Genomic DNA, 19,995 nt, shown 5'->3' with positions numbered 1-19,995 from the left:
TGGGTATGTCTACACTACCCCGCTAGTTCGAACTAGCGGGGTAATGTAGGCATACCGCACTTGCAAATGAAGCCCGGGATTTGAATTTCCCGGGCTTCATTTGCATAAGCGGGAAGCCGCCATTTTTAAAACCCCGCTGGTTCGAACCCCGTGCAGCGCGGCTACACGGGGCTCGAACTAGGTAGTTCAAACTAGGCTTCCTATTCCGAACTACCGGTACACCACGGTACTACCTAGTTCGAGCCCCGTGTAGCCGCGCTGCACGGGGTTCGAACCAGCGGGGTTTTAAAAATGGCGGCTCCCCGCTTATGCAAATGAAGCCTGGGAAATTCAAATCCCGGGCTTCATTTGCAAGTGCGGTATGCCTACATTACCCTCCTAGTTCGAACTAGGAGGGTAGTGTAGACATACCCTTTCAGAATTAAAGTCAAGTAAAATGTATTAGATCTGACCCATCCAGAGTATAACGCATCAACATTTCTTTCCATTAAATAACTGTTAAATGATGTGCGCTATATTCTGTAGATCTGAGTTTGCCAGCTCTAATTTTATATGGTATTATATATAAATAATCATGATTAAAGGTATACCCTCCAAGACAATTCCAAAATAAACATTAAAACAAGATACCCATTGTCTGTGTTAATCTTTATTCAAAGCTATTATATACAGCTACAAAACGAACTAAAATCATATTTTTGTATGTAATGCTATAAAAAAAAATCTAGCGCCTCACTATCAGAGGGTAGCTGGCTTTCTGAAAGGTCCAAGGGCTCAGCCCACCTCTAACAGATTTCATAAAGGGGAATTAGGCAATTCAGGTTCACCTGGGACTAATGATCTCATTGGGGCATTTAGACAGTGAAGCACCTGGGTATGATAAAAGACAATTACTTATAGTAGTGCAGCAGTGGGCCACGAAAAATAATGACTGGGCCACGAGTGTGGCCCTCCATCTCAGTGGGTCACAACAGCCCCATTGCTCCCCAGTATGCTCCTCGCCCCCATGTGCCTCTTGTGCAGTGGGGCACCGGAGCCTTGCAGTTCCTATTCTTCCCCCACTCCCTCCAACACTTTCAGAGAGCCACAAATGACCTGATTTGCACTCCATCCCTGCTCTTCCTGCATTTTCCAAGAGCTTGAAGAGTTGTAAACAGCTGATTTGTGGCGTTTCAGCTCTGGGAGGGAGGTGAGGAATGGGGACAGAGTGTGAATCTGGTGATTCAAAAGTACTAAGAGGGAGAAGGAAGTGCAGGACTCCAGTGCCCCAGTGTGTGAAAGATGCATGGAGGATGGGGAGCAGACAGGGAGTCCACAGACCACAGACTGCACACCACTGCAGTAAAGAGTAGACAATCAAAGCTTCTGGGGAGAGGAACAGTCCTCAGAAAGAGAAAGATCCCAAGGTGATGGGGATCATCAGAAAAGGAAACTAAGGAAGAATGCTCCTACGGGAAGAGGTTCCAAAAGGAGAGAGTTTTAAGTGCAAAGTTGCAGTGGAACCTGTCCTCAGAGGAAGAAGGATTTCACAAGATTGCTAGAAAAGTCCCAGATGAGAGGAATTATATGCTGTCCTAAGAAAGGATCATTGCAATTTGACCACTGTGGGAGGACCTTTACCCAAGTGGAGAAATACTTCCCTGATGAAAAGCAGCTCTGGCTCTAGAAGAAGATCCATCTCTAAAGGGCATTGTGGGTAACAGACCTAAATCTAAGTGGGGCTGATGGACTAAGGTTAATTCACCCTCCTCTCTCTCTTCCTCTCTCCCTCCCCCCCGAAGCTAAAGATGCTGAAGTAAATACCTATTTCATAGAGTCACAGAATAGTATAACTGGAAGGGACCTCAAGAGATCATCAGGTCCAGTCCCCTGCCCTCACGGCAGGTTCAAGCACTGTCTAGATCATACCTGACAGGTGTCTGTCTAACCCACTCAAATATCTCCAGTGATGAATTTATTCCATTGTTTTACCACCCTGACAGTTAGGAAGTTTTTCCTAATGAACTTTGTACAATGTGCCATTTTTTGGTAAAATAAAGTAGACCTTTGAAAGTGTACTGCTCAATATACAGTACATAAGCCTCATAGGACTCAGAGTCAGAATTGCAATGCTACACCAGGCTACTGAGGGTGCTTCAGTATGAGGACTACCAGTATACTCCTCTTGAGCCATTTAAAACACTTTCAATAGCTGGCAATCACAGTATTTGCTAATCACAGGTCTCAGTATTTTCAGACATCTTTTAACACCTTCACAACTTCAAGCCCTTTACATGGTGTCATTTTCCTTATTTGTGTAAGCAGGGGCTGAACTGCTACTTGCTATCAGCCAGCTAAAAGGAGGGGTGGGTGAGCCCACTACAACTGTTTAGCTCTGCAAGGTAACTAATGTTAACTGTTGATATGTAAATACAGCTCAGGAGAGAATACGAGGTGTGGCTATGTAAATCCCATTCAGCCAGGGCTGATGGAGGGTCAGAGTTGGAATGGAATGTGGAGAATTGTAAATAATTTGGGACTGTTGTGGGGGTCACTAATCATGCTACCCCTAAATGTGGGAACTGTAAAACATGCCACCAGTGCTTGCAGGAGAGACACCCCATCATGGTAAGAGGTTTTGGAGGAACAAGCCTCCCCCCTTCCAGAGTTGAGTGAACTGAGCTGGGGGGAAGGGTTAAAGGGCTTGAGTCAGCCTGCTTCACACCTGCCAGGTGTGAATTATAAGACTGGCCCAACCTGTCCCTTTCCCCCTGGCTGCGCTTAGACTGGTAAGTTTTTCCGCTTTGCGCAAAAACTTGCCAGCTGTCTACACTGGCCACTTGATTTTGCACAAAAGCACTGATGATCTACTGTCCGAAATCAGTGCTTCTTGTGCAAATGCTTTGACGTTCCCGTTCAGGCAAAAGCCCTTTTCTGGAAATGTTTTTGCACAAGAGGGCCAGTGTAGACAGCTAAAAACTGTTTTGCGCAAAAAAGCCCCGATGGCAAAAATGGCGATCGGGGATTTCTTGTGCAAAACCGTGTCTAGATTGGCACAGACACTTTTCCGCAAAAAAAGCATTTGCGGAAAATCATGCCAGTCTAGACGTAGCCCCTTTGTTTTAGGGACAGACCTAAAGCAGACTCCCAAAGGAGTCTTTTCTTTTGCTAGTCCAGGGGAAGCTGGATTCCTTTGCCAGTCCAGCTGGTGGCTAAAGAGTTGAAATCACGGAGAGCTGAAATCACTGGTTTGGCTGAGAACCAGACCCATTGCAGCCAGTGGAGTGGCAGCGATCAGCAGAGTGGCTGGTGGGAATCACTGGCTGGTGGCATAACATGGCGCAGAGCGGCAGCAGATGAGGAGTGGCGACCAGCGGCGGCGGCAGGCGAAGAGCGGCAGCAGCAGGCGAGGAGTGGTGGCAGACGACCAGTGGAGCGTCTGGTGGCGTGGGATGAGACAGCTTGTGGAGCATGGCGGACTGTTGTAAAGTGCCCCCTATCTATCCCACCACCCCCATTTCTACCCAGGTTGGGAGGTGAAATCCTGCGGGTGAACTTTGGGACTCTGGGTGGCACGGACCAGGGACAGAGACTTCTGGGGTGTCGGACTCTTTGGACTTCAGGTGATTCTTGGCTGCGGGGGAAGGGAGGGGACTTAGCTCATGTTTGGGTTATGAACTCTGTTTGTGGTGTTTTCCCCAAGTTAATGCCGTATGGCTTCTCTGTTTCATTAAATGTTTCTTTCCTACACTCAGACTCAGTGCTTGTGAGTGGGGAAGCATTGCCTCTCAGAGGCACCCAGGGGTGTGTGAATTTCCCAGATTACTGTGTGGGGGCTCAAGCCAGTTCTGTGTGAGATGGACCCTGAGATATTGAACCCAGCCCTGGTTACTGCCAGGCCTACCCAGCAGAAGGGTTACATTTGCACTGGAGCAAAATGTGTTCAACATTAAGCTTCAGATGTTGTAAAAATCTGCACACATGCTAGTAACCCTGATGTCAGTTTACAGATTTTATAACCACAAGGGACCATTGTGATCATCTGTGTCAGTGATTCTCAATCTGTGGACCACTGGCTGCTTGCAACTCAATACGCAAACAGCTTTGGCCCATGTGACATCCTTGGGGCTATCCAGGCAGTACATATATTGTGCGGAGGCATACAGATAGTTCAGACTAGGCTTCCTGTTCCGAACTATCTAATTCGTGCCGCGTGTAGCCGCGGGCATGGAGTCCGCTCTAGCAAACATTTAAAAATGGCAGCGCCCGGCAACATGCAAATGAAGCCCGGGAAATTCAAATCCCGGGCTTCATTTGCAAGTTCGTATGACTACATTAACCACCCTAGTTCGAACTAGGGTAGTAGTGTAGACATACCCTTAGAGTTCTTTAAAGGGGTTAACAAACATGCGGATAAGGGGGATCTAGTAGATATAGTATACTTGGATTTTCAGAAAGCCTTTGACAAGGTCCTTCACCAAAGGCTCTTGTGTAAATTACATGGCCATAGGATAAGAGGGAAGGTCCTTTCTTGGATTGAGAACTGGTTAAAAGACAGGAAACAAAGAGTAGGAATAAACGGTAAATTTTCAGATTGGAGAGGGGTAACTAGTGGTGTCCCCCAAGGGTCAGTCCTGGGACCAATCCTTTTCAACTTATTCATAAATTATCTGGAGAAAGGGGTATGCAGTGAGGTAGTAAAGTTTGCAGATGATACAAAACTGTTTAAGATAGTCAAGACAGAAGCAGACTGTGAGGGACTCCAAAAAGATCTCACCAAACTGAGTGACTGGGCAACAAAATGGCAAATGAAATTTAATGTGGATAAGTGTAAAGTAATGCACATCGGGAAAAATAACCCCAACTATACGTACAGTATGATGGAGGCTAATTTGGCTACGACAAATCAGGAAAGGGATCTTAGAGTTATCGTGGACAGTTCTCTGAAAACTTCCACGCAGTGTGCAGCGGCGGTCAAAAAGGCAAATAGGATGCTAGGAATTATTAGGAAAGGGATAGAAAATAAGACCCAGAATATCTTACTGCCCCTGTATAAAACTATGGTACGCCCACATCTTGAATACTGTGTACAGATGTGGTCTCCTCACCTCAAAAAAGATATTTTGGTCTTGGAAACGGTTCAGAAAAGAGCAACTAAAATGATTAGGAGTTTGGAACGGGTCCCATATGAGGAGAGGTTAAAGCGACTGGGACTTTTCAGTTTAGAAAAGAGGAGATGGGGGTGGTGTGGAGAGGGCCGATAAAGAAATGTTATTTATTAGTTCCCTAAATAGAAGAACTAGAGGACACCAAATGAAATTAATGGGTAGCAGGTTTAAAACTAATAAAAGAAAGTTCTTCTTCACACAGCGTGTAGTCAACCTGTGGAACTCCTTGCCAGAGGAGGCTGTGAAGGCTAGGACTATAATAGAGTTTAAAGAGAAGCTAGATAATTTCATGGAGGTTAGGTCCATAAAAGGCTATTAGCCAGGGGATAAAATGGTGTCCTTGGCCTCTGTTTGTCAGGCTGGAGAGAGAAGGCAGGAGACAAATCGCTTGATCATTGTCTTTGGTTCACCCTCTCTGGGGCACCTGGTGTTGGCCACTGTCGGCAGACAGGATACTGGGCTAGAAGGACCTTTGGTCTGACCCAGTACGGCCGTTCTTATGTTCTTATGTTCTAATTGCAAATTAGTTTCTACCACAGTATTTTTATTTTTAACTCAAGAGCACTAAAGAGCCAGTACAATTATGAGAGAAAAATGGATTCTTCTCTGGCTCATGCATCAGAAAAAAAGACAGTTGTCTTTTGTAACTGGTGCTCGAGATGTGCTGCTCATGTCCGTTCCAATTTAGATGTGTGCATGCCGTATGCAGAGTTGCCAGGAAAATTTTCCCTAGCTGGAAACCATAGGTCGTCAGGGAGATCCCTAGAGAGGCGCCAGTATGGCTAGGTATAAAGCACCCTGCCAACCGCCTCCTCCCTCAGTTCCCTCTTGCTGGAAGTGATTCCGACAGAGGGGAGATGGGAGGGTTTTGGAATGGACATGAGCCACACATCTCAAAGAACACCAGTTAGGAAAGGGTAATCGTCTTTTCTTCTTCGAGTGATTACTCATGTGCATTCCAATTTAGATGATTCCCAACATAAGAATGGCCATATTGGGCCAGACTAAAGGTCCATTTAGCTCAGTATCCTGTATGTCGACAGTGGCCAATGCCAGATGCCCCAGAGGGAGTGAACAGAACAGAGAATCAAAAAGTACTTTCTCTCCTGTCACCCATTCCCAGCCTCTAACAGAGGCTAGGGACACCAAGCAGCAATCCAGTGTAGAAGTCGGAGATCACCAACCTTCAGTCTACAGCACTGCCCTTCAAAGTGCAGCCTCCTCTCTAGCATGACATTGGATGGCATAGTAAGATGTACATGCGTGCACCGAGGATCACATGGCTACTTGGCAAATGTCTTGGATGGGGACATGTGCCAGAAAGGCTGTTGACAAGGCCTGCACCCAAGTCGAATGGGCAGGCAGCTGAGGAACTGGCACCTTTACTACCGTAATTTCGCAAATATACCCCACACCCAAATATAACCCGCACATGGATATGCCCCGCGGTTTTTTCTATTTCAGTAAAAAAAATCTTGTGTACCCCGCGCACAAGTATAACCAAGACTTTTCTGTGCTGGGGGTATATTTGCTAATTTACGGTGTGTGGGGGGCGGGGGGAGGGAGGGAATTAGCCAGCCATTCACCACCCCGATTCCTGCACAGCCGCCAGCTTCCAGCCTCCGGGCGGGGGAGTGCTTATTCTCCTGGTTCCTCCACAGCCGCAGAAAGAGGCGGGGGAGCAGGAACCACCATCCTCCGGGCGGGGGAGCACTCACCTCTCCCCCTCCGTTCCTGTGCAACCGCAGGAACCACCATATTCCGATGAGTTAAAAAAACCCACTGGTGAGTAAAAAAACCCCTATATACCCTGCACCCGAATATATACCGCGGGGGGGGGAGGGTGCGGGGTTTGTAAAAACGTATATAACCCGTGGGTTATATTCGCTATATTACGGTAATTTGTAACAACTACAAATACACCCAGTGACCCAGAAGGATATTCTCTGGCCAGTAACAGGCAGTCCCTTCATCCTTTCTATTATTGAAACAAACAACTGATTTGACCTCCTGAACAGCTTAGTTCATTCCAGGTAAAAAGCTAAGTCACGCCTGACATCCAAGGAATGTAGGGACCTATCCCAGGAGGGTAAGGTAGGGCTAAGAATGGAACACAGGTAGAAAAATGTCCTGTGATACATGAAACTGGGAAACCACTTTCAAGAGAAACAAAAGATGGGGTCTCAACTGAACCTTATCTTTAAAGAAAACAGTATAAGAAGGTTTCAACATTAACGTTTTTAGTTTGGAAACCTATCTGGCTGAAATAATGGCCACCAAAAACATAACTTTCATTGGAAAATACAATAAAGAACAAGTAGCTAATGGCTCGAATGGAGGAGCCAATAACTTTGACAAAACAAGGTTTAAATCCCAATGGGAAATCGGGTCTCTCACATGAGGGTACAGTCTATCCAAGCCCTTAAGGAACTCACTCACCAAGAGATCTACAAATATCCAATGGCCCCCAAAACCAGGATGGAATGCTGATATGGTGGCCAGGTGCACCTTAATGGACAACGTGGTGGACCCCTGTTGTTTTAGCCCCACAAGGTATTCCAAAATAAATGGAACTGAAGCCTGCAATGGCTGGGTGGCTCTCTGTAAAGCCCACATGGCAAATCTCTTCCATTTGAAAGCATACATAGCACGCATAGATGGCTTCCTACTAGCTGGCAATGCCTCCCTGACTCCGTCATAACCATGAAGGATGGCCAGCAGCCTGGGGACTAAGGGGTTAACTATGTCCCTGTACCTAGCCAGGTATCTGCTCAGCCAATAGAAATGCAGATAGGGATTTCAAACTGAGACAAAGGAATTTTGGGGTTTTTCCCTCCTTTGTCTCTGAGCCAGCGTTTGCTCTCTAGATACACTAAGGGAGACAGACGACATGTCTTTCTCCAAGAAAAAGACTCTTCATAATGTGTAAGTATGGTAAAGTCTAGATAAATCCAACAGGTTTTATTGTTTTCTGGTTTGGGAATTTGGATCTGATGTCTGTGCTGTTGGAAATGGTTTTTCCTCTCTTTTGCAACTAAGTTTTGGCCCACGGGGGAATCCTCCATGAGTATATTAATTGGTGGCTCTTACCATCTAGCCATCCCAACTACGCTTGTAACTGGGGTATTGTTTTAATAATAAAAGTTCTTTCTTTTTTTTTAAATTAACCTGGTATTAGTTCATTTCTGTGTCCTGGAAAATCTGTCTGTGGATATCCGCATGCTTCTGACGATGGGACAGCAATCACAGACTGCAGCTTGTATCTTCTCTTTTGTTTTCAAGCTCTTTCCCCAAAATCCGGGTATTGGGATTTTGGGGAGAACTTTTTATACCAAAGCCTGTAGAGATCAGGTTTTGGGTTGCTTTTGTGGGCTCCCCACTTCTGCATTCATCGTGCCAGAGTGGGGAATAGCCTTGACAATCCCTCCAAGCATTGCTGCTGCAGCATGCTCAACCACGGAGCCTCCAGGCCATCAGGTGTAAAGCATGGAGGCTGGGGTGCAGCAATGTGCTGCGGTTCTGATGCAAGTCCTGGAACAAGGAGAGGAGGGTTGGAGGTGCTACCGAGAGCTGATAGAGCCTTGTGTACCAATATTGCCTGGGCCAGGCTGGTGCTATCAAAATGGTCTGCTCAGTCCTTGCAGACCTTGATCAGCACCTTGGGGATAAAAGGGAAGAGGGAAACACAGAAGGCCTTTCCCCCAGTGAATTTGGAAGCCACTGTCCAAAGAGCCCTTGCTGCTGCCCTGGTAGGAACAGAAAGCCCTGCACTTCCTGTTCCTCTTCATAGCAAAGGCATTCAGAGGGGGACAACCCCACATCTAGAAAGGAGCCTGCGCAGCCTCCTACTTGAGGGAAGGGTCCACTCATACAATTGAAACAAGCAGCAGAGGTTGTCTGCCAAAGAATTCAGACAACCCGACAGGCACAAGGCCAGTAGGTGCGTCTTGTTGCGCACGCACAACTCCCACAGCAACATCGCCTCCTTGCACAGGGGAATAGAGTGAGCACCACCTTGTCTGCTGATATAAAACATTGCTGCGGTGTTGTCCGTGCAAACCAAGACACACTTCCTCCTTATTTCACCCAAAAAGGCCAGACAGCCCAACCTATAGTTCTAAGCTCCTTTACATTTATTGTGCATTGCACATTCTGCTCGAGAACAGACACCCTGAGTCTTTAGTCTGCCCAGATGCTTCCCAAGTCTGAGGCATCTGTAACCAAAGTCAGACTGGACTGAGGAGTGTGAAAAGGAAGAACCAGCCACCAGCGAAGAACCTCTATCACCCACGGTGGGACAGTTAGCACTCTGTCCAGATGGTGACGAGATGGCTTATATATGCTGGCCAACCACATCTGTAGGGGGCGGAGCCAAAGCCTAGTGAAGAGGAGGACATGGGTGCAGGACCATATGAATGGGTTGTTTTGAAGGGTCTTCTGACACAGGATGCACCTCTTTAAGCCTCTTAGCTCTGGAAAGAAGGAACCATCTGCTTTCCCACTCCTACTTCTTCTGCACCGGAGAATGGAATCGGTGCCGACAGCTAGTCTTCAGTCACCTATGGTGCCAGGATGTTTTACCTAACTCGTTCCTCAGTACCAGTGCACTCCGCACCAATGAAGGCACACTGTGTACCGAGGCTGCTGATTCTGATCCCGCAGCTTGCAGCGCCAGACGGGGGGATCCAGAGACGTCTCCATTAACAGATTTTGGAGGCGGAACTCTGTCTCTTCTAGTTCTTGACCTAAAGGCTCTACAGATTTTACACTTGTCTGCTAAGTGGGCCACTCCCAAACACTTTAGGCAGGACATGAGGCTCGCTTGTAGGCATAAACTTCATGCACTGTCTACACTGCCTGAAGCCAGGGAGGCATGCCCCAGGTCCCGAGTGGGGAGAACAAAAACGGAGTCTCCACTGCGAACGTAACCACTACTTAACACTTAAGAAAAAAATAACTACAAAGAGCAGCTAGGGAAAGCAAACTTGCCCGAGGCAAGAGACTCTAGCTCCGACAACTGTCGCTGGAGGTAAGAAGGAACTGAGGGAGGATGCGGTCAGCACTCTAGGTGTCTCCGCTGCTGACCTACAGTATCCGGCTAGGGAAAATCTTCCCAGTAACTGTGCACATGGTGTATACACACATAAATTGGAATGCACGTGAGCAATCACTTGAAGAAGAATAGTTAACTAACTTACATTTTCAGAGACATATTCTGCTGTCAATTAGATTTGTGCAATCCCATTGAAATCAATGGAGTTTGAGAGTTGAAAATTAGGAAACAGCTTGATCTGGACCATCTTCAGTAAGGATGAGGCAAAAGTCATTGAACCAGAAAAAATACAGTTTGACTTTATATTGCAAATTGAGTTTACATAGCCAGAAGTTAAAAAAACACAGTTTACTTTTAAAGTGAAAACATTTTCTCTAAAGGTAACTGAGAAACAATGAACATGTAACGACAAGTATGTGTAACTAGAAGATTTACTGGGCTGGTCCTTACCTCAATTTTTTGTTTTTGTTTTTTGGAAAAGAAAATGAAAATGCACGTTTAATTTAAATCATTGGTCTGGGGTGGGAGTGGGGATGAGGGGTTCAGTATGCAGTCTTCCCTGGGGACAATTACCCCAGCCTTCCCTCACTGCAGCAGCTTGAGGCCAAGTAAGAAGCACCTTTCCGTGGCCACTGCAGCCCAGAGCCACAACTGGAGGAGGGGTGCATGTCATCCGGCTGGGGTAAGTCCAGATTTATCTGCCTCCTGCACTCTCCAGCCAGAGTGAGGAATGCAGCAAACTGTGTATTTTCCCCTCACTCCTTGACGAAGGGGAACAGCCAACAATGTTCCAGTATAAACCAAAAGTGCAAAAGGGTGGAGCTTCAGTCCCCCTCAGGGACTCTAATGGGTGCCTGGGGCCTGGGAGACTTGGAGCTGGGGCCATCTGAGATGGGGATAGGGGACATGCCCCCAGTCAACGCCTTTCACCTGCTTCGTGATTCTGTCTCTTTTCTGTGTGGTTTTATGAGAAGAAATCCCATTCCAGGCACATCCCATTTTCCTGGCACAGCAAAACCCTTATGTTATTTTAAGTTATGATAAGAGGAAGCTGTATAACAAATTTGGTGATCCAGGCTCTCACCATTTAGGCAGAGTTTCTTAATGGACAAACAGACAAACTCTCTCAAATATACAGGAGAAAGTAGATTAATATACATGGCATGAAGTACTGCTTCCTTAGCAAAAGCCTCAAAGAGAAATAAGACTTGGATATAAAGTTCAACAGGGAACATGGAAATATAAATTTAAAATGCTCCACTGATGGTAAAATTATCTTTAAAATTATAACAAATTTTAATTTTACATTATAGAAATTCTGTCATTAATCAAAAGGGCATCTGAAGTGGAGTTCTAAAAATGATCATATTTAATATAGACATAAAGACTAAGAATATTACAGTGCCAGAAATAAGTGCTAAATTCTGTTTGGAGCAAAAGACTAATAAGTAAGAGAAAATTTCTCGGATACATTCAGTGGGACCAAGATTTTGCCTGTAGTCCTCCTGGAAGCATCTCCTTTTTAAAGATCTGTGGGGCACAACAAACTGAAGGATGTCTAAATTTTTTGTTTTTCCATCATATGGAAAGTGTAATTCCTCTGCTTAGCAAAGAAGGAAAGATAATAAATGTTCACATAAAAAAACCTGAAGAGCTTAGTGATTGTTTTGCTTCAGTATTCACTGAAAAGCTTAATGATGACCAGATATTCAACACAATTAACATTAATAAGGGAGAAGGAACATAAGTCATCGTAGGGCAAGAAAATATTAAAGAATATTTTAAGTCAGTAAGGCCTGATTAAATTAATTTTAGAATACTTATGGAACAAACTGAAGCAATCTCAGAGCATTAGCAATTATCTTTGAGAACTCGCGGAGAACAAGATATCCCAGAAGACTGAATAAGGGCAAGCATAGCATCTATATTTAAAAAGGGGAACAAGAAAGATCCAGAGAATTAGTGACCATTCAGCCTAACTTCAATACCTAGCAAAATACTGAAGCAATTTATTAAACAATCAATTTGAAAGCACTCAGAGGACAACACAGTTATAATGTTCAGCATGGATTTGTCAAGAAAAAATCATGACAAACCAACTTAATTTCCTTCTGTGATAAGATTACGGATCTAGTTGTTGGGGAAGCAGCAGATATAAAATTAGGGATGTACAATTTCGATTAATAAGCTAATCGACTAGTCGATGCGATTCGCATCAACTATTCGATTAGTCGATAAGGGTGCTTCCACCAGGCTGTTGCTACACTTCAAAGGCAAAAGTGCAGGGGGGAGCACGGGGCCAGTGCATGCTCCCCGCAGCGTTTCAAAGCGGCAGCGCCTCATGAAACGTGGGGTCTGTAGAGAGTCCCCAGCTGACCATGAGCTCCACGTGGCACTGCTGCGTTGAAGCACCTCATCCTATTTCCTCCCCTCCCTCCCGCTGCCTCTTTCTGATAGAGGCGGCAAGGGCGGGGGAATGACTAGTCAACTAGCGTATCAACTATCTGATAAGTATATGCTTATCAGATAGTCTACTAGTCGATTAGTCGTTCACATCCCTACATAAAATACCTTGATTTTAATAAGACATTTGAAACAGTTCCACATTACATTCTTATAAAAAAGGAGAAATATAGTTTAGATAAAATTACTGTAAGGTATGTGTGACAGAATACATCTCTGCATCCATACCCTACACACTGCTGGAATGTTTGTACAAAATATGCTTTGTAAAGTATCATTTGAAAACTCATAATTTGTTGGTTAGTATTGTCCTGATAAAATAAGTGAGGCAATTAGTCCCAGGTGAACTTGAATTGCCTAATTCCTCTTTATGAATTCTGTCAGAGATGGGCTGAGTCCCTGACCCTTTCAGAAGGCCAGCTACCCTCTAACAGTGAGACATTAGTGTTACATTAAAGAGAGAAGATTTTATTTCATTTTGGAGCTATATATTATAACTTTGAAAAAATACCTAATTATGGGTCAGGAACATTAACTACATAATGTTCTCCATATCTTCACAAATCCTCCTCATTTTCACTACAATTCCTGAGTTTCCCTGATGTCCTTCAGATACTGTTTGAAGATAGGGCATTGACTGATGTCCTGCTGCTTTTTTTTTCTGTTTAAAAAAGCAAAGGTTTGTTTGTTTTGTTCTTCCTCCAAGTGAATTAAATTACATTTTCTTTTCCTGTTCTTTGAGAAGCAGCTGAAATAACTCATATGTCCCATATCTCACAATCCATCTTTTCTACTGCAAAATAAAACATTTTGTAAAATAATTGGCTGACAAAAGGTGCAGCCTTTTTGGCTGAAGTTTTTTGGAGCATGTGGCTTTTTTCTTTGAACAGCTGTGAACGCTAACATTTTTTCTAGATATCTCCAATCATACCATTAGTAATAAAGTCAATTTGTTTAGCCAAACAATGCTCTGCGCTGTCCTTTAAAACAAAAAAAAACTTCCTTTGCCAAGGCCTAAGTAAAGGGTGATTTCATATTTATATAAGGAATTAAATTAATAAAAAGGCTGTAAAAACTGAAAAGGCCAAGAGGACTCGGGGGGGAGGGGGGGGTGGTTGTTCCACAACTTACATAATATAACAGGGAGAGTGACGATTAATCAATACCTTCATACAATGAGCACCACAAAGCCAGCATATGAAGTGGGGAACTACGTCATTAAAGGCCAATAACAGATATTAAGGAGGGTGCCCAGGTTCCATATTTCTCAAGGAATTAGGTGTCTGAAAACAGCACACCGGGAGGCATACACCGGGAGGCTTATCGAAAAAGCTTCAAAAGCAGGGGTGGGGAACCTCAGACCTGGGGGTCGAATATGGGCCCTGGCTTACCTCGATCCAATTCCTGAGGCTAAGGTCCCCCCTGCATTGGGGAGCCTGTGCTGATGCTCTAGCACCCCACCCCACCCCACCCCACCATGGGGCTGGAGTACACAAAAATCTACTAGGCTGGGCCCTTCAAGGCTCTGGTGTGCAAAAGGAATGTGGGGAGTATCTTTTTCCTTCTTAGTCAAGCACCAGGTCAGTGAGGATTTGGTGACTTTTTTTTTTTTTTTTTTTTTGCTTCTAACTTGTGTGCGGTCCCTAACCCAAAACCAGTTCCTCAACCCGTTCTTAAAAAAACCAAATAGACACAGTGTGAGATGCAAAGTATTGTCACAGACCAAAAACTTTCTATCAGAGGAAATAGAGTAGGAATAAATGTTTTCATCATGGCAAATGATGAATAGCAAGGATTGAAGGACCAGGTTAGGTCTCACATTACTGAAGGTATTTATTAGTGATCCTGGAAGGGTGTATATGTGCATTGAAGTTGCAAAATTTGCAGATGACAGTTATTTAAGTGGTAAAGTGCAGAGGGGACTATGATAAGGATGTTACATTTTGATTAATCAATTAATTGAGTAGTCGGTGGAATTTCCATCATCTATTCAATTAGTCGATAAAGGGGGCACTGGCTATCCTGCTGCTGCAATTCTGTTTGAAACGTACAAGAGCTGCCACGGCTCTTGTATATTTCAAACAGAGAATTGTAGCAGCAGGGACACCTCTGCCTCCACTACCCCTCGTGGAGATGATGCTGGGGGAACCGGCTTTTAAGCTGGCTCCCCCCAGCACCGGCTCCTGCTCCCCCTCTTCTAGAGGCAGCAAGGGGTGTGTGAAGCAACTAATCAAGTGACTACTTGACTATCCGATAAGCTTGCGCTTATCGGATAGTTGACTAGTCACTTCCATTCCTAGACTGTGAAGAACTTCAGAGGGAATTAAGCATGCTTGACGAATGGACAATACAGGCAGTCCCCGAGTTACACGGATCCGACTTATGTCAGATCCGCACTTACCAACGGGGCTTTTCTTGCCCCGGAACTCGCGGGCAGCGGGACCACCCAGACGCGCAGTGGTCCCGCCACCGCGTCCTCCGGGGCGAGAAAAGCTGCTCCGGGTGTCCCTGGTCTGCTGGGGGGGTCCCCAGCAGACCAGGGACACCCCGAGCAAAGCCGCAGAGGCGCGGGACCCCGCCGCCTCTGCGGCTTTGCTCCGGGTGTCCCTGGTCTGCTCGGGGTGTCCCTGGTCTGCTGGGAGGGGTCACCCCGAGCAGACCAGGGACACCCAGAGCAAAGCCGCGGAGGCGGCAGGGTCCCCGCCTCCAAGGCTTTGCTCCGGAGCAAAGCCGCGGAGGCGCGTGACCCCGCCGCCTCTGCGGCTTTGCTCGGGGTGTCCCTGGTCTGCTGGGGACCCCTCCCAGCAGACCAGGGACACTCCGAGCAGACCAGGGACACCCGGAGCAAAGCCGCGGAGGCGGCAGGGTCCAGCGCCTCTGCGGCTTTGCTCCGGAGCAAAGCCTTGGAGGCGCGGGAGCCTGCCGCCTCTGCAGCTTTGCTCCGGGTGTCCGTGGTCTGCTGGGGACCCCCCCCCCCCAGCGGACCAGGGACACCCGGAGCAAAGCCTTGGAGGCGCGGGACCCCGCAGCCTCTGCGGCTTTGCTCCGGGTCTCCCTGGTCTGCTGGGGGGGGGGGGGAGGGCACAGCTAGTGCGCCCCCCCCCCCAACAGACCAGGCTTTTGTTGTGGACACCTGGGGTAGAGCAGCTGGGGTGCTGCCGGGTTAGTCCTGGGGGGACCTACCCGGCAGCGCCCCAGCTGTTCTGTCCGAGGCTCCAGATTCAGCTGCTGTTTAAACTGATCAGTGGCTGATTCCAGGAAGCTGGGGGCAGAGCAACTCTGCCTAGGGCTTCCTGTAGTCAGCCCCTGGTCAGTTTCAGCAGCAGCGGCTGAATCTGGAGCCAGTTCCGAGTTACGTACAAATTCAACTTAAGAACAAACCTATAGTCCCTATCTTGTACGTAACCCGGGGACTGCCTGTACAATAGAAAACTAAGCTCAACGTTGATAAATGCAAAGGATATTAGAAAAACAAATGTAAACTTTAAGTCTCCTAAATTAGTTGTAGCAACATGAAAAAGGGGATCTGGGCATAAATCAGGTGAATATTTTGGATTAAGCTGTCTTTTCACACTATCATCTTGCTGATCTGTATGCTGCAGGGATATGATGCAGTTAAAAACTACAGCTGGGTGAGAAATGCATTTCTGAGTTTACAGTTTTTTTGGTGTCCAAAAGTGAAAATCTCAAAGTTTTGCAACTCAAAATAACCAATGGTGATGGAGGAGGGTGCCAACTTCAATGTTATGATAAGTCTGTATTGATTTCAAACTTTTATTTTTAATCTTTTCAGACTAATTAGCTTAAATTTCAAAGCGAAAAACTGTTTCAAACTGGAAAAAATAGAAAATATAAAAATAAAACCAACAATTTCACCTATTAAGATTTGAAACAAACATTGTCTTGTCAATCCAATTAATTTGTTCTAACCACTCATAATATATTTCATTTTAAGTTAGAAAATGTTCCATTTGATTCCTCTCATTTACCTCATTTGTAAAATGAATGATTTTTCTTATTTGTGTACTCTGTGAAAAAACTGATGGTACAACTTCTCACTAAAATATTTGACGAAAATAGAATAAGAACAATTTTGTCTAGCAAAATTTAAATTACTTGGTTTTTGGACACCCTCCCCAATTCCACAATGAAGTGTTCTGCTGCAACAGATTCAAGAAGACACCTTATATATGTGCTTAAATGTTTGAATATATTCTTTCATCCTTGCCCTCAACAGGAAGGAGATGAATGACAATAGTGATAAAATAATCCTGACATTAAAATATTACTTATACATCATCATAGACAGAATGATGCAAAAGTGTCAGATCTAATGTTCAAATACAGTATAATAAATTAAGACGCTGATTTTTATACTATTACAAAACTATTAAGCATATTTACAAGGAGCAGGCAAAATACAGCCCATGGGCCCAAGATGCCAGATCTCTCAGGCTCCCTGCCCCACCCTCACACACCACTCAGAAAAGCTGAATGGGGGGGGGGGGTGGGGGAAGCGGGCATGTGCTTCTTTGAATTCTGCAAGTCCAGACTGGGCAGACAGGGTGGGGAGGAGAGCCTTTTTGCATACTGCTCCCACCCCAAGAACCATCTCGCAACTCCCATTAGCTGGTTTCCAGCCAATGCAAGCTGTCTGTTTGTATGACAGGCAGCGCATGAAGTACCCCTTTCCATAGGCTCGCAGCATTCAGAGAAGCACATGGCGCCCACAGGCCATTACTCTGAGTGGCATGCACGGGCAGGACAGACAAAAAGTCTGCCTGAGGAACCTGCTGGGCTGCTGGCCTGGAGCCGCCCAGGTAAGCACAAAAGTGACTTGACATTTTTTAAATTAAGACCTCGGACTTGACTCGAAAGTGACTTTATGGACTCGAGACTCGACTTGAACTGTAGTGACTTGAGACTCAACTTGGACTTGACAATGACGACTTGAAGACAACACTGGCCCCCTCCCATAAAAATTATTGCCCAGCCCAATGACTAGTGTTCCTGAACCCTTTGAAATGTTTATTTAAAATGAGGAAAGTAGTATATTCTATAAATTACCATTTAATCAGAGGAAGTTTTTCTATATCCCTATGAAATACATTTGACAATCAACACATATGCAGCCCTGTCCATCATGTTTAAAAGTCTGAGGAATAAGGCTGTAAATTTTACACCTTAGAGACTAACATGCCCTTCTTCATAAGAGATGAGATGAGCTCCACTTCAGCTGGGTGTTGCCCAGGACAGCTCATGACACTATCCATATGTTAGTCTCTAAGGCGCTACAGGACTACTCAGAGCTTTCTATCGTGTGAGTTTAGCTCTGTGCTGGTTATTTTTTCATGCCATGTAAACATGCAGCTGCCCTCAATTACCCGTAAGGAACGGGGTCCCTAGCCTCTGTCAGAGCGTGGAGATGGATGGCAGGAGAGAGATCGCTTGATCATTTCCTCTTAGGTTCACTCCCTCTGGGGCACCTGGCATTGGCCACTGTCTGCAGACCGGACACTGGGCTGGATGGAGGTTGGTCTGACTTGGCCGGTCTTATGTACCAGGCACAGTTCCTCCAGCGGCGCATGCACACGAGAGACCAGCACCAGCAAGCCACCCCATCGGGCAGAAGCAGCCTTGGCCCGCCGGGCCCCTCCTGCCCCCGCCGGCTCGCCGCCAGGGAAGCCGCACGCTCCTGCCGGCGCCGCCCCAGTCCCGGAGCTGCCCCAGCAGGCTCCTCCCCCACCCCAAGAAAAGTGGGAGCCGGAGGCGCGGCCACAGCGGCGTCGGAAGCTCGTAGGCAAGGGGTGGAGGCTGCGGCCCGGGAATCCCCCCCGATCACTCAGACACTTACTGCGCGGTGTCCGGGCGCTGGCAGCAGGCGCCGCCATCCCGGCCGGGTCCTCCTCCTCCTCCTCCGCCAGCGAAACAGCGGGACCAACGGCCTCCAGCAGCTGGGGGGGGGGGGAGGAGGAGGGGAAAGGAACCGCACGTCAGGGGGCGCTGCACAGCGCGAAGGGCCCCTCCCCGTCACCCGGATGTGCTCCGCGCCCGCCCTGGTCACCGCTCTGCGAGTCCACCGTCCCGCTCCCGCCAGGCAAAGCTCTCTGCGCGGTGCCTAGCAACCCGCCGCCCGCGCTCGCGCGCATGCGCGGCAGGTCTGCTGGCCCTCCGGAGAGGAAGCTGCCGCGGCAACCGACTGCGCGAACGTGAAAGGGTCGCCCCGCCCCCGAACTCACGGGCTGCTTTCTTCCCCGCCTCTGAGCCGTCAGCGTCCGCCTCAGCTGCGCCCCGTGGGCCGGCGCCTCCCGCCCGCCGCGGGAGGGAAAGGCACAGGGGTTAGCCCGCCATGGGGCTCGGCGGGTGCCGCCAGTGGAGCCCCGCCCTCGTGTTGGGCATCGTCCCACGCAGGGGCGCTAAGCGCGGTGGGAGCTGGGCCCCAGCTCTGCCGGGCGTCGTCTAGTTAACGCGGCTGCTTATCGGCCGGGCCTCGGCTAGCTTGCGCTCGGCCCTGGGCTCGCGCCTGCAGCTTATCTGCGGGGCCGGCTACCCTCGTGCCGACTCCATGGCATGGAAACCTGCAAAATTCACAGCTCCTCGGGGGCTGCGACATAGAACCGTTAGCTCCGAGTAAAACAACCCTTCGTCACTTCAAGAACAGTTTCACAGTTTTTGAAAACTTGGTGTCGTAACTAACTCACATGATCAGAAAGATTGTGCATTTATTTAATTAAAGTTGACTTGTATATAACGTGCATATGGCCGTTCCAGTTGCCTTCCATTTAACCTGTCTATGGTACTTGTCTGTCCTTAGATTTTGAACTCAGAGGCAGGACTGTCCTTTTTTGAGTATTTGGAAAATGCCCCCTACACAGCAAGCACTACAATAATTACTAATGTAATATAAAAAGCATCTTATGCTCAATGATTTAGGAATAACATTAAAAACTAGTGTTTGTTAAATATAGTGCATTGTATTATGTTTGATTGATTTGCACAGAAATACATTTTTTCTTAATAGCCACATATAATCCCTATCAATTATAATGAGTCACTTGCATTTACCCAAAGGACAATTAACTCCTATATTACGAAATCTGTATATTACTATTTAGTAACTAGCAAAAGTGTGATATGAACAAAACCCTATCATACTTTTTAGAAAGAAAGAAATGCCCCATAATCCATCTATGCATTTACTGTAACTAATCAGACTAACCTCCATAGCCATAATCTGGGATTCTTCATTGAAATTCATGTTTGCAGCAATTGATACCTGCCTGTAATACAAAAATTATTAAAATCAGATGTACACATTAATGCACAAGCACT

At 46.6% G+C, this 19,995-nt stretch overlaps 1 protein-coding gene across 4 annotated transcripts in view; it reads right to left on the bottom strand.

The window, feature by feature from the left end:
* Nucleotides 1–19,363, bottom strand: part of CC2D2A (coiled-coil and C2 domain containing 2A) — a 124,334-nt gene extending 104,971 nt beyond the window's left edge. The window contains exons 1-2 of one of the 4 annotated variants that reach the window (XM_075930702.2): nt 18,903–19,363; nt 18,518–18,617 (exon numbers count right to left, since the gene is read on the bottom strand). In XM_075930702.2, the coding sequence (XP_075786817.2) occupies nt 18,518–18,554 (37 nt within the window). In that variant the 5' untranslated portion in view covers nt 18,555–18,617; nt 18,903–19,363. Of the gene's footprint in view, nt 1–13,174; nt 13,325–18,517; nt 18,866–18,902 lie in introns of those variants that run through there. The other 3 variants (XM_075930703.2, XM_075930704.2, XM_025178410.3) reach the window with 3 other exon arrangements.
* Nucleotides 19,364–19,995: the final 632 nt, after the last annotated feature.

Source organism: Pelodiscus sinensis, chromosome 4 (genome assembly GCF_052426305.1).
Source record: "Pelodiscus sinensis isolate ZL-2025 chromosome 4, ASM5242630v1, whole genome shotgun sequence".
Classification (NCBI taxonomy): Eukaryota; Metazoa; Chordata; order Testudines; family Trionychidae; genus Pelodiscus; species Pelodiscus sinensis.
The sequence above is the reverse complement of the archived record's forward strand: the minus strand, read 5'-3'. Positions and strand labels throughout refer to the sequence as shown.